Source organism: Tachysurus vachellii, chromosome 2, assembly GCF_030014155.1.
Source record: "Tachysurus vachellii isolate PV-2020 chromosome 2, HZAU_Pvac_v1, whole genome shotgun sequence".
Taxonomy (NCBI): Eukaryota; Metazoa; Chordata; class Actinopteri; order Siluriformes; family Bagridae; genus Tachysurus; species Tachysurus vachellii.
The window spans coordinates 5,532,733-5,550,570 of NC_083461.1; the positions used below are offsets into that span (position 1 = coordinate 5,532,733).

The 17,838-nt window shown below is 42.0% G+C and overlaps 1 protein-coding gene across 3 annotated transcripts in view; it reads left to right on the top strand.

Moving 5' to 3' along the window:
- map2k6 (mitogen-activated protein kinase kinase 6) overlaps window positions 1-17,838 on the top strand; it is a 38,755-nt gene that overhangs the window by 4,195 nt on the left and 16,722 nt on the right. For 2 of the 3 annotated variants that reach the window (XM_060894715.1, XM_060894725.1), the window contains exons 2-3: window positions 15,492-15,558; window positions 15,832-15,880. In XM_060894715.1, coding sequence (XP_060750698.1) covers window positions 15,492-15,558; window positions 15,832-15,880 — 116 coding nt within the window. Of the gene's footprint in view, window positions 1-9,072; window positions 9,079-15,491; window positions 15,559-15,831; window positions 15,881-17,838 lie in introns of those variants that run through there. The other variant, XM_060894733.1, reaches the window with a different exon arrangement.

Genomic DNA, 17,838 nt, shown 5'->3' on the forward strand with positions numbered 1-17,838 from the left:
GTTATGGATCAGCGGCGCGATCTGGTTGATTATTAAAGTGGCACACGTCCTGGGCCCTCGACACAGTTTGCTAAAGCTCGTGCACGTGCAGGAAGTTATCTTCTCCATGCAAAACAAGACACCAATTCATTTTGCTTACAGGGAGCTCTTGCATAATTCAGGTTAAACACGACGGCCAGTTAAACAGACTCTTCACGTCAAGAAAACGTTGCTATTTCAGGGATGATGCCGGATGTCGAGTCGCAAGACGGTATTATTTGGCAAGCTTCAAGGTGAAATGATCGGAACAAGAGGCGAACGTCTAATGAGCACTAAGTGAAAGTTAACACACTTAAGTGCTTCCGGTTAATTTACCTGTCGCGTGGTCGTTACGGGTCGTCACGTACGGTAAGTCTTCTTATCGTCACTGCATCCGCTTTAAAAGAGAAGCGTGAACGAGCAGTTCTGACATCTGATCCCGTGATCCGCTTATTTTTTTTTCCCCCCCACAGTTCCCTCACACAACCTTTAAGTTTCCTGTCAAAGACGGCTAACTGTGCAAAACCGCTAGCCTTGTAAGCAGTCGGTTCTTTGCACATGCGAGATCTTTCTTGCATGTGTAAATCTTAAGCCTGACTCTTGGGGGAGGAAAAAAAAAAAAAAAAAAGGATTGGTTTTGTGGGAAGATGTTATGCAGGATAATGGTAGAGGCGTTGGCCTGGACATGAGGGTTCTGTAGAAAGACCTGCAGAGGAAGCAGGCAGACAGGAGCCAGTGACGACACACAAACTACTGGCCCCGGCAGCTCTTAAGCTACACGGTCTGCCATCTTTCTTTGGAAGTGTGCTCTGTCTTACAGACTGCCAGAGCGGTCGGGGGGGCAAACAGCCGGCAGCTTAAGAGAGGTTATTTTCATCTCTCTCTCTCTCTCTCTCTCTCTCTCTCTCTCACAGACTTGGGGGAAATTGCCCACAGAGAATGGTTTGTCCATTCTCTCTGTCTTTCTCTCTCTTCCTCTTGCTCTGTGATTCATCTTTCCTCCTCCGGGTCCTTGAAATTCCACAGCCAAACTCTTGGGATTGTTGGAATTCCGGGCAGAGTGCGTTAGCGGGATTGTGAGGGTTGACAACAAGTTGCCTCGTCCTCACTCAGGAACTCCAGGCACGCCGAGGTCCCGCTAGTCACCGTTCAGCGGCTCCCAATCCACACAATATAAACCAGCAACGACCGTTCAGAAACGTACAAAATAACAGTAGGAACAAACTTACAACTTGCCGCATTTCTTTATTATACTCCGTCCGCCGGTTACAGACTACTACTCGGAAGATTTAATTAGAGGTCATTCGAACATAAATGTCATGTACAGTCGGAGCTTGGCTTTCACGACCCCAGCCGACCTACTGTGTCTTGGCAACGTTTGCTTCGGATCGTATGGACTTTCGGCGCATATCCAGAGACTCTACGGAGTACAGAGAGTTCACTGGTTGACATATGAATGAGCCAGCACGAAGCGCTCAACATGGTTGCCCTTTGATTAAAAAAAACGCCACTTGCCTTGTCGGTAAAAGGAACATTGGGGGTCCATTAGCTAGTACGGAGTTTTGCAGAAAGTTTGTGAAACCCTCCAAACAGACTCACCATGCATTTCTATTTAAACCAAAAGCAGCAGGCAAACTGCAAAATGACAAACCTCAACATTTAGATCATTCACATGAGAACCTGAAATCTCAGCACTCTGTGTATAAGACCTTCTTGTATTAGGACTTATGGAGTGTAAACCTGAATAAACTGTAAATGAACCTGAGATGCGTGCTTTCTCCTTCTTATCTGCCATATTGTACAGTTTGTTTTTTACGTCAGAGACTTTGACACGTTATAAAGAACCGCAGAGTTGTAGAACAGCGTATCAATGATCTTGTGACGCTTACGTTACATTTACGTTTCTGGCTTTTATCAGACGCCGTCATCCAGAGTGACTTACTTATGTTTTTATTTTTCAATTTATATAACTGAGCAATTCAGGGTTAATGGTCTTGCACAGGGGCCCAACAATGGCATTCGAACTTATAACCTTCCTATCAAAAGTTCAACACATTAACCACTGAACTACCAGGGATGTGGTAGCCTAGTCCGTAAGGTGTCGGGCTACCAATCGGAAGGTTTTGAGTTCGATTCCTACGTCCACCAGGTTCCTGCCGCTGGGCCCCTGAGCAAGGCCCTTAACCCTCAATTGCTCAGGTGTATAAAAATGAGATAAAAATGTAAGTCGCTCTGGATAAGTGCGTCTGCTAAATGCTGTAAATGTAAACTAGCACATTCCCAACTTCCCACCGTGCTTAATGTCTATAACGGAAAAAGGAATCCGACGTGTTAACGACCGATACAACGAGCGTTTGTGAAGGCTTTTCAGTTCAGTTAAGACTTTTTAAAAAAAAAACAAAAAACAGTTGATCTACGATTGTATGCCAGTATAAGACCCTAAACATGACGCTGAACAAAACGAACTGTAACTGGTTGAGTTACATGTCAATCAAACACTCTCTTGGTAGACCTACTATGGAGTCCGGGTCTTCTGCCGTCAGTCTGCTGTCTAAAGGTCTGGCTACGTGAGACTAGTACCAATGTTGACCCAATGCTTTGTGAAGTGTTTCGAAGTTTATTATAACCACTCATAACAACACTTACGCTCTCGAGGCAGCGGCAGTCTCCTTTTCTTTTTGTTCTGCTAGAACAAAACACGCTAGCCTCATAATCCATCGTTTATATGTCTTTCCAGGCTTGTATATGGAGACAAGAGCATCTGAGAGCATATGACCGAGGCGGTCGTGCTGTGATTCAGAGTGAACTTTATATGATTGCAGTAAGAGAGTGAATTCATACAGATGCAAGAAGCCAAGAAGATGGCGTGTATTTTAGGTGCTGGTTTGCGAACAGCCCAGGCTATGTTTTTATCGTACGTCAACAAACAACAATCACCACTAGGGTGAAGGCTGAGTGCCGTTGGCTTGTTCTTGGTTCACCATGACCTGATTAGTTGAAGTGTTACGTTGAAGGGGACTTGGCATGAACGCCAGTCTAGCTGTGCGTGGGTACTGCCTTGAATGCAAGGTGTGGCTGTACAGCATGGTGAGCTGCTGCTTCCTGAATCACTCAAAAGACTGCATTGTATTAATTGCAGCATTTCTGTGCCTTTGGATAGTTTCAAGATCCAGTTCATAACTTTCTGTAATAAGAAACATGTAAGATTAACTTCCTATACGCCACCCGTGCCAGTCCCATGCTGAAACCGTATTGGTGGTAAACTGACCTTTCTACAAGTTTCGATCGGTGAATTATTCATAGGTGGGATGGAGGTCCGTTTTTTTTATTTATTTATTTATTTATTTTTTAGGACAAGTCGTGTCCTGTATCTGTGTACGAGACCTGTCTTGTCGGTCATTATGATAAGTTCGTGACATCAAATACGTCGGTGTCAAAAACGATATTACTGACTGGAATCTGTGTATTCTTAACAATAGCAGCGTTGTATCTCAGACGTTAATTGAGTAGTTTAATATTCTGCACAATACTTAACAATCGTCCCTTCTTCAGTCTTCCCAGAGTTAGTTTTTCAAATCTTGGCTCTGGAAGTAGTTGCATAAATGAAATCAGGATGGAACTGTGAGTCTCTTTTCATCGCTTTAAGTAGCATCTGTGCAACCAGGTTGGGTTCCTTCCCATGTTTAGATGGAGCTGTTGAGTTTCTGCAGATCACAGAGCGTCTGTTGCGAGTCTTGTGTGTTTCTGAGTGTCTTTCTGATTTGTGTTTGCGAACCCGTGGGTGGGTGAATTGGTAATTTGCATGGCTGGCTGGGGGCAGATGAAAGCTGTCCTCTACTCTGTAGAGCGTGTCACTGCCTGTCCCAGCGTGTCCAGTTCATCTCTCCATCTCTCTGTCTGGCTGAGAAGAGGAGAGCATGGAAAACCGGACGCGTAGCCAGAACACGGCGACAGCTGAGTAGCGTTTGACACGGCACAACACCGCCTGTTATATTTGGAGGCTTTGGACTGGCTTCTCCAATGCTTACGTAACTGTTTTTTCAGCTCGCTACTAGTAGCAGAATGCCTGAATATACTTACTGTATGATATACTCACTTTTTCTCTCCTTCTTCTGTGATAACAGTTTGCAGCAGCTTATTAGGCGGCAAACCGTGATGGGTTATAATTGTGAGGATTAAGGACTTGCCTGTAGTTTGAGTAGATAACTAGCTGGTCATGTTGTCATGTTTTTACCTTCTGGCGCAAGAAAGAAACACGACGTAAAGTAGAAAAGCGCACGTCACTTCGACGGACGGAGCGAATTTCACTCTTGCCTAACGTCAGCGTATTGGGTGTTTCACATGTGCAGGGTTTAGTCTGGTTAAGGCCATCCTTAAAAATATTCTTGTTTGCCGTAACCCGACCGACCCTGTCAATTTAGGACCGACTCATTTTATTTATTTTTTTGCTTTAAGTCCGACCGACTTGCCGGTTGGAAATTTGCGTTAAGACCGACCTTTTTTTTTTTTTACTCTTCAAACAACTAATACAAAGGCAATAAAATAATAATTATATTTTATTGTAAATATATAAATTGCCCAGGCCTACATACAAACGAAGGCTACGTTCTTTCTTTTAAATAAAAACCCGTGACGTCGTCTATGTTTACACTATTGGTTAACGGATGTCACACTAAGGCCTGTGTGTTCGCTTCGTCTCATACTCTCATTCACTGTCAGTCAACGGTTCGCGCTTGGTAACGATGGCTGCAGTAAACAAAATGTTTGCGGTCACCGTTCAAACAAATTTGTTTGTGGTCGATATAGCCTGCGTCAAAATGAGGTATGCAATGATGCGCCCGAAGGCACGGGTTGAAGACCCAGTCAGTGACGTCACGATATGCTAATTTGTTTAAATTTATACCGACGTAATCGCAGTCACCAAAATTGTTTGTTTTTTTTTACATTGAAACTTGAAAAAAAAAATAGACCTACTTACTGACTTTTTTTTTTTTTTTTTTTTTTTACTGTTACTGCAAACCAAAATATTTTTAAGGATGGCCTAATTTAGAGCTCTGGTTTGTTTCCCCACTCGGTGTAGTTCTTTAGGCAGGCAGACCAAAGGTAACAAGTATGAGAGCATATGACTGAGGTGGTCTTGCTGTTTCAGAGTGAATTCATACAGCTGCAAGAAGACAAAAAGATGGTGTGTGTTTTTATTTTTTTTATTTTTTTTCCTTGTACTTGCAAGCTGCCAAACTGAACCGTTAAACATAACCTGAGCTAGGGCTGGCCGATAATAGCATTTCTTACATTTTCTTTCATTTTTCACCTTAAATGTTAAGAGATAATTGTTAAGTGTTCATTGTGACTTCAGACTTTATTATAATTATGTGAGGTTTCCTGGTTGTTGACATTTCTGTCTTAATACCTGAGGGGATTACGATCAGAGGAAGGTTAAGTTTAAAATAAAAATGTTTAAATGTAATATATTTTTCTCCTGGTCCTTATTTTAAATGGGTCATAAAAAATATCAATAATTATCGATATCGACGATATGAAACACTGATATCGTGATAGTTTTATTGCCCAGCCCTAACCCAAGCCAAAGAATAGACTATAGCTCTGTATCAATAAATGCCATGTGCCCTGGAGATTGTAATTTTTCTTCAACTTATTGGAGGAACAGAAAATAAATCCTGGATGTGATGCAGAAAATCTTTCTTCACATAATTATCAAATCATTTATTTAGCACTGGCTTCCTTACAAAGATTTCTTTACACATGGTATGTTTGCTGTTTTGCTGTCAGTTAATCGCAGATTTAACTTGGAGTTAATCAACTTGTTTATTCTCGTCTGGATTTGTTTAACATGGTACAAGGTGATACAAAAGTCCAAAAGTATTAATGTTACTTTAATTCAGACTTGTCAAAATGGGCCAATTTTGGCTATGCGGTTTTTATTGTTTGTTTATTCAAATAAAATAATGTCCTCAAGGTAATATTACATCTAAAAGGGACATATTGGGTCCACATTTTGATTGGTGTATCCAATTTTCTCTCAGAAAATGAAATTTTAGGTTTTTTAAACACAAACGCATTGAAGTAATTAACATTTAGAATAGTTTTAGCCGGAGTCGTCGGCTCTCGGTGCGGGAGCGCGCACCCGTGCACTTGCGTGTGTATCTCGGGGCGTGTTTGTGTATGGTGATGGTAGTGAGGGTAGTTCAGTGTCAGTTTTCTGCCATTATTGTTGTGTGTAAATGTGGGTGGGAGGAGATCCCTCTGCAACAAAGCTGCACTGAAAATAAGAGGAGCACAACCATGAGCGGGGGTGTGAGGTGGAGGTGGGAATGAAAGGGCAGGAACACACTGCACCGGATGGGCAAAAACACACTCTTCCTGCTGTCCTGTGCCTACACTTCCTTCATGTCCAGTCAAAGCGATATGGTCTCGGCCCCAAACCCCCCACCCCCTCCTGGCATGTGATGTTTTCTGTACCGATGGCATCGGCGACGGCGGCCTCCGACCGAAGCAACAACATTGGTCGAAGATAATTATTATAATCATGACGGCAGTGGTTTTTTTTGTTTTGTTTGTTTTTTTTCCTTCTTTTTTCCCCCCGTTCTTTAGTTATTTAGACACCGATCGCAATGGGCCTCATTTATCATAATGAATAAGAAGACTAGCTGATGTCCTCAGATATGACCTCATATCTCAGGATTGTGCTTTTTGTATAGAATAATGTTACGTTGAAGACATTTAACAGATGCACTCATCTAAAGGAACTTACAGAAGTGCTTTGGAGTCTTTTATTAAAAACACATCGTCATGTTAGTTTATTAGGTCTGGTACTAAAACATCGGTAACGTTTAGTGAAAATCGTTTGTTTTATAGTGTTGAGAATCCAACCGTAAAATGTAAACAAACGCCTTTGCTGATAGGTTTTAACACTTGCTTATTATTATTAGTAGAAATATTATTATATAATGTTGAACATGTTTATTGCATGAGGCACGGTGGCTTAGTGGTTAGCACGTTCGCTTCACACCTCCAGGGTTGGGGGTTCGATTCCCGCCGCCGCCTTGTGTGTGTGGAGTTTGCATGTTCTCCCCGTGCCTCGGGGGTTTCCTCCGGGTACTCCGGTTTCCTCCCCCGGTCCAAAGACATGCATGGTAGGTTGATTGGCATCTCTGGAAAATTGTCCGTAGTGTGTGATTGCGTGAGTGAATGAGAGAGTGTGTGTGTGCCCTGCAATGGGTTGGCACTCCGTCCAGGGTGTATCCTGCCTTGATGCCCGATGACGCCTGAGATAGGCACAGGCTTCCCGTGACCCGAGGTAGTTCGGATAAGCGGTAGAAAATGAATGAATGAATGAATGAATGAACGTTTATTGCTATTGAAGTGTCAAAATATCCTCCACTTGTGCCTTTCAGCTTTGCTGCTGATCGCTCATTTCATGCTGTCAGCTTTCTGTACACTTTACCTTTTATGGAATATTGTGGGCGTCACTACATGCAAATGAGCTACAAGGGACACGAGTATAAGGGACATAAGCTGTATAAAATGTTTGTAAATCTGGCAGATGACTTTAGTTTGGATTGAGCAAACAGTTATGTCTCATTTTACTTGGAGGTCGAATTATAGTTCAGCGGCAGAAGTTTCCAGTTAAACTTTTTTAATTAATTATCAACGTCATGTCTGTTAATACGCTAGCAGCTGGAAATGCTAATGGTATTTTTTTCCATCTCTTTTCTCATGTTTTTTTTTAATTTTTTTATAAACAGTATGATGTATAACGTTTTTGTTGAAGGTAGCTTGCAGCAGTCCTGGCTAACACGCTGAATGTACATGATTACACAGCACTTTATTAGGAACACTAAAGGCCTTACGTTTCAAAACAATGATTGTTCATGCCATGGATTTGCCAATATGTTGGAAACATTACTTTGAGATTCTAAACTCATTTCGATGTCCTTGTAACAGATTTGAGACAACGTTGGATTTGTTGGATCATGCTGGAAGTCATTAGAAGATGAAAATTGCTTAAATACGTTGTCTCATTTAAGCCATGATTGATTAATATTAACAGGCCCAAAGTGTGCCAAGATAACACCATTTTAACACCACCTCTACCAACCTGGACTGTTGTTGACACAAGGCAGGTTGGGTCGATGGATTTGTGCTGCCAAATTCTTAACCTAACTTGTGTGTGACTCAGTGGAAAATCGAGATTATGTTTTTCCAGTCTACATCTGTCCAGCTTCGGAGGGCTTGTGTCCTCTGCAGCTTCAGCTTTCTGTTCTTGGCTGACAAGTGGAACACGATACGGTTTGTTGTTGTGGTGATGTGCGTTCTGAGACGCTTTTCTGTTGGCCTCAGTTGTACAAAGCGGTTATCTGGGTTACTGTAGTCTTTTTCAGACCAAACCAGTTTGGACGTTCTCTCTGAACAAGAGAGATTTTTTTTATCATTTATTTATTTATTTATTTGCATCATTCATTGTAAAATCTGTGCATGAAAATCTTAAGTATCTTAAATTCTTAATCCAGCCCATCTGACACTAACAATCATGCCATGAAATGATCACCCCCCGCCCCCTTTTGACGGTGTGCCGAGCGGCATCACTGTATGTGTTACACTGCTGTTACCAAATTGTCTGATTAGATCGTTGCATAAGTAAGCAGGATTAGATGTGTTCCTAATAAAGTGCTCAGCGAGTGGATTTGAATGGGGACATGTTGCTATTATGAAGAGCTGAATTCAATGTTTAGAGAATGCTGAAAACAAATGGCGCCCAACATGACAGTTGGATTAACTATTTTGTACCCATAAAAATACCCATATTTTGGCGCCGTTAGATCGTACGAATCCCGTAGCAATCAAAAGTCAATTACAGGAAAGATAATATCCGGTTATGTTCCAGGTTTTCTTACGTATTTCGACGCATATAACAGCATTAAAAACAAAAACCCCAGAGGTCGTTGTCGGTCATCGAAAGCACGGCAGACGGAAAGCGAAAAGAGACAAACCTGGTACGTTTTTACGTACGTATTAGTGTAGATGCCACCAAAGGAGGAGGCTGTTTTTACACTGGGTTCGAATGCAAGACTGATTAAGTAACGGAAGGAATAAAACACGACGGGGCATGTCCTTATAGAAAAATAATCAATGCTAGGGTCGTGTGATTGGAATTATTTTTTTTCTGAAAGATTTTATCATTATATTCTTTACATCACTTAAGCCATAAGGACTGCAAAGGGTTCTCTCGGGGATAAGACGAAAGAAACGCAGCTTATTCGTGATGCCAAGAAATCGGACAGCGCAAACCACTGATATCCTGAAGGCTTTTCGGTGATGATGGTGGTACAAAATTCAGACACCGAGGAACATCACCACCATACTTAAAGCTTTAACAGATCAAAGATTAGTCGGTTGTGTCTGGTATAAGGCAGGTTTTAATAATCAAATCTGTTTATCGTTAGGTTTAGAGTACGTCTAGATCGGGGTCGGCAACCTTAAACACTCAAAGGGCCATTCTGACCCGTTTCCCACAGAAAAAAAAAAACAGGGAGCCATAAAACCTAAAATGAGAACACCGCATATATCGGTTTTTACCTTTATGGAAAGTATAGAAAAAACTGTAGTGTGTTGCATTTCTGAAATCAATGAACTGCTACCGAGTAAACGAAATTTTATTTCTGCAGGCAAACAAAAATATTTTGAACAGTTTGAACTAACCTTAACAAAATGACGCTGGGTTGAAGGTTACTTTCAAATAAAATGTTCAATGTCTAATTGAGTCCTCGTCGTATTCATGATCAGGGCTCTCAAGTTTTGAAGACAGGCAAGCGTGACATCTCCAACCCCCCGCAACCCCAATTTTTTTCATTGGTTGCGTTAAATCTTACCCAGATAGTGCTATTTTCTGATTGGCTATTGTGTCGCCTCTTTTTTTGATTGGCTGATAAGTGTCAGGCTCGACTAAGCACTCCAGGGGAGACGCGATTGTTTCCTGCCCGGTTCCATAGAGACAGCGGTGCGGACAGACATTTTGGGCGCTGCGGCGTATTAAATATATGATAAATAGTCAAAAAGTTTTTCTGCGTGAGAAATACGATGTGTGGCAGGTGAGCGTGACAAAAGACCCAAATACGTGACTGTCACTCTCAATGCGTGACACTTGACATCCCTGTATGACATCAAAATTTTAACTTGCCGGCTGCAGCAAACCAAAAATGCGTCTGCTTCTGTGTCGGATTTTGCAAGTCGGCAGTTGTGACGCATATTTTGAGTGACAAACAAATTAAACCCGGTTTATTTTAATGTTACAAGAGCATCGTAATCTTAGAATTTAGAACTACATTTTTTAAAAAAACTAACTAACTAAAATAAAATAAATTTAAATTAAATATTTATTTTATAAATCTACAGGGAGCCGCAGCAGAGGGACGAAAGAGCCACTTGGGTTGCCGACCCCTGGTCTAGAGTATACCACGCAAGTCGTAATTTTTAGTATAGAAACGCCATAGTGACAAAAAAAACTTGATTTGTCTTGTCAGACTGATTGATTCTGTTGATTTTACAGTATTTAATCAACACCTAAAAAGATCACAATCATTGTTTTAGTCATAACTCAGAACTACCCCGAATACTTTTCCTTGACGCCGCTAATATATTCAACATAACATCTAAAAGACGAGTCGAACAGGAAGTGTTTGTCTTTTTAGCCGAAACTGTCTTGTTTGTTGTTACGGATCATGTTCCACTCCAGTCATCCCACAGCGCGATAATGTACGAATCCTTTAGTTGAGTTCCCAGCACTCCTGGCGCCGATATCTGGATCAGGCTTGTTGGATTAGGATTTGAGTAGATCAGGAACTGCGACTGAAAAGGATGTTCATATTTCCTGTATAAGCTGTTGCTAAGCTCCCTCCTGTGGTACATGGGTGTTTTAATAGAACTCCATGATGTGGTCCAGCTTTTGTCATTCGTTGCATAGGTATTCTTATTATAGCTAACTATAGCAGTGTCCATCACTCATCTCTATTCATTATTGATTGATCAGAAGGTATTGATTAGTTTACTATAACAGCAGCTTGGACAGTAATGCAGCTCCAGTTCACAGGTTTATATCATTGTTTGCATCACAATGCTATCATTTATATAGTAAAGTGGACAGGGACTAATGTAGCAGCGTCTTTTTGGAGTCTCCATTGTCAGCGCTTTGCCATGTTTTCTACCAGTTTTGGTGGTTTTCTTGGTAACGTGAACGGCTAGCATTTTTCTAACTTGCAAAAAGTGGACGGTTAAGGAATGAAATTATAGCTAGAAATTTATAGACGTTTGTCAGCCTGGTCGCTTCGTGCATTTTCTGTGATCAGCTATCAGATGGTAAAAAGACCAGGTCTAAATTCCCTCCGAAACGTTTTTGAGACGGATATAAATCCGATGGTTCAAACCACTTCAGGAGGTGGTCTGGGACGCGTTTCAGATGAAACTGGACAGGTGTAAATGAATGTGCTTGTTCAAGCCACATACGTCAGCGCTAAACTCCTCCCAAACGGAAGTACGTCACTCGCAGGTGATCTTTCACCCAGGTGTTTTATTGGGTCTTAACTGCTGCCGCCTGCGAAAATGCAGCAAACAGTAAATGCTGTTTTTTGTAGCATAACCGTCGTAACGAGTCTTCTTTTTGATTGCATTCTGAAAACCGCATACACCAAAGTGTGTTCCATTTCAATTACCCCCGAAATGAGGTAAAATATATTTGCATTTTGGGCGGGAGTAGAAAGATCGGATCGATATCCGAGACGCATTTATGTGGCCTAATGTAAATGGAACAGTTTTAACAAATCAGATAGCTATCGGATCAGAGAAAACACATGAAGTGACCAGGTGTAAAAAGGCCCTATGAGACAGAAATAAAATATCTGCAAAACATCGAGGAGTAAACACGAATAAATCGTACTGTATTATCTAGATATGCTCTGTTATCGGAATATAATCTGCTTTGTCATAGTAATAACGTCACCGTTCGTCCCAAGCCACAGTACGGCACCATGATATGCCGAGGAGACTCTCAAGCCTTCTTTGAACTACCGTTGCGTCACTCGGCTTTACGGACGGTTCTTCATCGGCGATCACTTCTGCAGGAAGGAATTATTCTTGGTCTGTGGTGAACTCGGAAATTGCACTGACCTGTTAGTTTCTCAGGAGCTCTCGGTTGCTTAATTCAACTCAAATACAAACTGGTACAAAGGACATTGACAGTATTTTCCTGTCCAGTGGCACCCAAATGAGGATGAGGTTCACTTCTGAGTCTGGTTCCTCTCAAGGTTTCTTCATCATATCATCTCATGGAGTCACCTCCAGCTTGCACGTTAGGGATAGATGGCAGAGATGAATAGTAACTTAATTTGAATGTTTTTATTCCGTTTCTATTCTCCTGTAATTCTATTCTCTTGCTATACAAATAAATCGGATTGAAATTGCTATTTATTTTGATTCCTTGCGCAATCGATATTTATGCAACACATTTTTATTCAACACCTTCTTGGATTATTCAGTTGAAGATGGTTTAAATATGAGACAGCGGTGAGAATCTGTGACCCTGCGTTAATGTTTTTTTTTTTCAACCCCTCAGGAAGGATTTCTGCCTTTCTGCACAAATTTCACCTCAAAACTAAATCTAGAAACATTTGCAGTAAATATCCGAAGTTATATTTACTGTATTAATTCAGCCCTGGAGCGCTGGGTTCTAACGTTCAGTGGTTTGTGTAATAGATGTAGTTTTATAAGGATTAGGATGTTCGGTTTAATTTAATATAATGCTTAATGAAATACTAAAATACTTTAATATAAATAAAATAAATTAAATAAAACCCTTTAATTAAACCAATAAAGCCCTGATTTTTGTTTTTAAACCTAAAATGTCAACGAGGGAGGCGTGGCCTGGGTGTCTGCTGATCTCACTGAGGGAGGTGTGGCCTGGGTGTCTTTTGATCTCTGTGAGGGAGGCGTGGCCTGGGTGTCTGCTGATCTCACTGAGGGAGGCGTGGCCTGGGTGTCTGCTGATCTCACTGAGGGAGGCGTGGCCTGGGTGTCTGCTGATCTCACTGAGGGAGGCGTGGCCTGGGTGTCTGCTGATCTCACTGAGGGAGGCGTGGCCTGGGTGTCTGCTGATCTCACTGAGGGAGGCGTGGCCTGGGTGTCTGCTGATCTCACTGAGGGAGGCGTGGCCTGGGTGTCTGCTGATCTCACTGAGGGAGGCGTGGCCTGGGTGTCTTTTGATCTCTGTGAGGGAGGCGTGGCCTGGGTGTCTGCTGATCTCACTGAGGGAGGCGTGGCCTGGGTGTCTTGATCTCACTGAGGGAGGTGTGGCCTGGGTGTCTTTTGATCTCTGTGAGAGAGGCGTGGCCTGGGTGTCTGCTGATCTCTGTGAGGGAGGCGTGGCCTGGGTGTCTTTTGATCTCTGTGAGGGAGGCGTGGCCTGGGTGTCTGCTGATCTCACTGAGGGAGGTGTGGCCTGGGTGTCTGCTGATCTCACTGAGGGAGGCGTGGCCTGGGTGTCTGCTGATCTCACTGAGGGAGGTGTGGCCTGGGTGTCTTGATCTCACTGAGGGAGGCGTGGCCTGGGTGTCTTGATCTCACTGAGGGAGGCGTGGCCTGGGTGTCTGCTGATCTCACTGAGGGAGGCATGGCCTGGGTGTCTTTTGATCTCTGTGAGGGAGGCGTGGCCTGGGTGTCTGCTGATCTCACTGAGGGAGGCGTGGCCTGGGTGTCTGCTGATCTCACTGAGGGAGGCGTGGCCTGGGTGTCTGCTGATCTCACTGAGGGAGGCGTGGCCTGGGTGTCTGCTGATCTCACTGAGGGAGGCGTGGCCTGGGTGTCTGCTGATCTCACTGAGGGAGGCGTGGCCTGGGTGTCTGCTGATCTCACTGAGGGAGGCGTGGCCTGGGTGTCTGCTGATCTCACTGAGGGAGGCGTGGCCTGGGTGTCTGCTGATCTCACTGAGGGAGGTGTGGCCTGGGTGTCTGCTGATCTCACTGAGGGAGGCGTGGCCTGGGTGTCTGCTGATCTCACTGAGGGAGGCGTGGCCTGGGTGTCTGCTGATCTCACTGAGGGAGGCGTGGCCTGGGTGTCTGCTGATCTCACTGAGGGAGGCGTGGCCTGGGTGTCTGCTGATCTCACTGAGGGAGGCGTGGCCTGGGTGTCTGCTGATCTCACTGAGGGAGGCGTGGCCTGGGTGTCTGCTGATCTCACTGAGGGAGGCGTGGCCTGGGTGTCTGCTGATCTCACTGAGGGAGGCGTGGCCTGGGTGTCTGCTGATCTCAGTAAGCTTGATCTGATTGAGATCTGGGGAATTAGGAGGCCAAGTGCTCTAAGCATTCTCAAACAGTTGGAATGGCAGAAGCACTTACGGTTGGACGGCGCCCGTGGCTCCAGGTCCTGGCAGAGTATTAGGGTGGCACAGTAAATGTGGCTCACATCCTTACGCTTTTGCATTTTTTTATCACACACATCAACTTCAGGAAGTGAATGTTCACTTACTGCTCGACACGTGCCACAGTAGTAAGATAATCAGTGTTACTCATGTCAAGTGTGTGTGTGTGTGCGTGTGTGTGTGAATGGAAATTTTTGGTATTAATATTCCGGAATAAACGTACACCTCAAAGCAAGTGTCATTCATTCATTTACTCATTCTTAAAAAAAAGTTTGAGGATACATGGTTAAACTCTGATACTAAAGGCCCTTTATGTTGTTCACACCCTTATCTCTCTCTTTATGTCTCTTTCTCTCTTTCTCTTTCTCTCTTTCTCTTACTCTCTCTCTCTCTCTCTCTCTCTCTCTCTCTCTCTCTCTCTCTCTCTCTCTCTCTCTCTCTCTCTCTCTCTCTCTCTCTCTCTCTCTCTGTCTCTCTCTCTCTGTCTCTCTCTCTCTCTCTCTCTCTCTCTCTCTCTCTCTCTCTCTCTCTCTCTCTCTCTCACTCACACACACACACACACACACTCACACATTTGGCCCAAATTGATCCTGTTTATTGGAGTAAAAAGGTGAATTTGACACGAGTCTATATGATGCGTGTTGCGCTGCCTTTATGGATCTCTATTGGCCCGCCCACCTGTCAATCACACTACAAGCCCTGCCCATGGCTGTAAGTGCTCGAGAGAGCCAGCGTAACAGCGTATACGAGAGAATGCATCCATCGCAGTTAGCTCGTGTCCCCACTTTGTTCCTGTACAACACTCGCGCTGACTCTGTGCTCTCGCGTGCGCTCGCACTCACACTCCCTCCCTCGCTTTTGCTCAGCCAGGATCTGGAGCCACGGGCGCCGTCCAACCGTAAGTGCTTCTTGCTTCTGCCGTTCCAAAGCCGGATGATACAGCAGAGCGTTCCTGGAGAGGAAACTGTTTTAAATGCCAGCGTCATTGTTTGCATTGCTTTTCAGGGTCAATGCCATTTATTGTAAATTTTTTTTTCCCTCCATGCAGCTAAGAAGAAGCCGCCTGTGCCCAGGCTCCCTAAGGAGGCGTTTGAGCAGCAACCTACACCTCCTGCGTAAGCAGCACTTTGGTTTCTTCTCTCCAGTCTTGTTTAAGTTTGACCCAAACATATCTTAGTTTAGTGAACTTTCCTGTAGTTAAATAAAAAAATAAAGATATATGCTGTAGTTGCTTCTTTTTATTTATATATATATATATATATATATTAAATGAGCTCTTAGATGTGATTTTAAGAATTACACCCCTCTTGAAATGATAAAATCTTTTTTTATTTTTAGTTATTTTTTTTATTTATTTAAATATATAAATATTTTTTTTGTTTCTTCAGACCCCCAAGAGACCTGGACTCAAAAGCCTGTGTTACCATTGGCGAAAAGGTAGGACGTCTCTCTCCTCCCTTCTCTGTTCTGTTATTCCTTCTTTCCCTCTCTTTATATTCTTTTTTTTTTTTCTATTTTCATTTTATAATTTTTGTTCTTCTTTATTTGTTTTATTTATTTACTTACCTACTAACTTTTCTGTGTATAAATTTGAGCTGATGGTGATAACTAGTCATAATGAACTTTTTCCTTTTTTTTTCTGTGCTTATTAATATAACATCCATTTATTAAAAATGGAAAAATACAAGTAACTGTAATGAGAATAAAATGTTCTAACAAAATAATAATAATAATAATAAAATTAAAAATGCAGAAATAGAAAAGATAATGGAATAAAAACACATCACGGGTAGAATAATGAATAGGACGTTATAACGAAATAAAACAATCGAAAGTAATACAGAAAAATGTAAACGAATGTTTAAGTCTTAAAACGCATACTGACATGGAATGAAATAAATATATTTTTGGAAGAAAGAAAACAATAAAAATGCTCAGATCATATTAATAAATGATTAAAAAAAAACTGTGCTGTAGTCAGAGCTTTTAAAATAATAATGAAAGAAAAAAAGCCATATCGTAACCAACGCAGCTGCCAATAAAATATTCAAAGCCAGTTCTGATGATGATTATAACAGTGATTACAGAGAACGTTTTTGTGAATGAACCCCATCATGGTCTCTGATTCTTTACTGACTACGTTCATTTACACGGAAAAGTAACAGATAATTGATCAGCTACATAATTTGATAGGATGATGACGTCATCCGATCTGGACCATCTGATAACTAAGCAAAAAAAAAAAAACGAGAGAAACGAGAAAGAAATCTACAATGTGAATGTTTGGATGTGTTTTTAAAATGATTTAAAATATTTAATTGGTCTGAAATACCTTTTATTTATTTTAATAAAGCGCTAAGAGCCTAAGAGCTACCAAAAGTCTTGTATTAAATTTCAATATTGTGTTTGATTAAATGAATTTATTTTATTATTTCTTGGTAGACTGTTTTATCACTTGTGGTATTGTCTATAAAACAAATTTAGAAATTTAGAGAATAAATATTGCTTAAAAAATGTACTATACTGTACTATAAATGTACTGTGTGTGTGTGCGCGTCAAAAAGATTTTTTTAATGATTTTATATTTTGCAGTGCTTTAAGGTACATAAAATGAACTTAATTTTATTACAGTTTACAGTTATTTTATTATTTATTTATTTCCTTCATTTTTTTATGATGCCATCGTCCTTCATGCTCATGTACACCGTGTTTTGGAGAATGTTAAATCTCAGGACGTGTTAGGACGCATTTCGTATCTCTTCGTATCATTCCGTGCCTTCGGTGATGTAAGGTTCTGATGGACCACTTATAAAAGCTTAGCTCAATGAATGGCCCCCCCAGAGCCCTGCAGAACGGCCAAGTGCACTTTATAACTCAATTGAATCCTTCTGATTGCAGGCAGTCAGGAATGTGCTTTACTGCCTCCTGAGCTGTAAAAATATTTATTTAAACCCCGTCAAGTAAATGGAATTTTCCATTGGCAGAGGCGGTGACTTTTTTTTTTTGTGTGTGTGTGTGATGACAATTTAACACACAGTCGCTTTAATGGTGGTCGTCTGATAAAGGCAGGTTGGATTTTATGATGGGGACTGAAAGGGTCTCCGATTACTGAAGGCTGTGTTTTGTGGCCTTCAGGTTTGAAGCTCTTTCTGGTGTTAACCAGTTAGAGCAAGTAGCAGCAGGTAGGAACAAGCATGAGCTCTTTCACCACCTATCACTGCTGAAGCCACTGCTGGAGCCACTGCTGGAACAATCACACTTTTCACATTGATTATTTTTTCTTTTAAAGCCAGAATATCCTTTGTCTATTTTCTGTCTACAGTATGATCATCTTTAGGTGTGTTCTTTTTTATGTGCATCCTGGATTTATTGAGTCACTGTGATAAAATGAATCA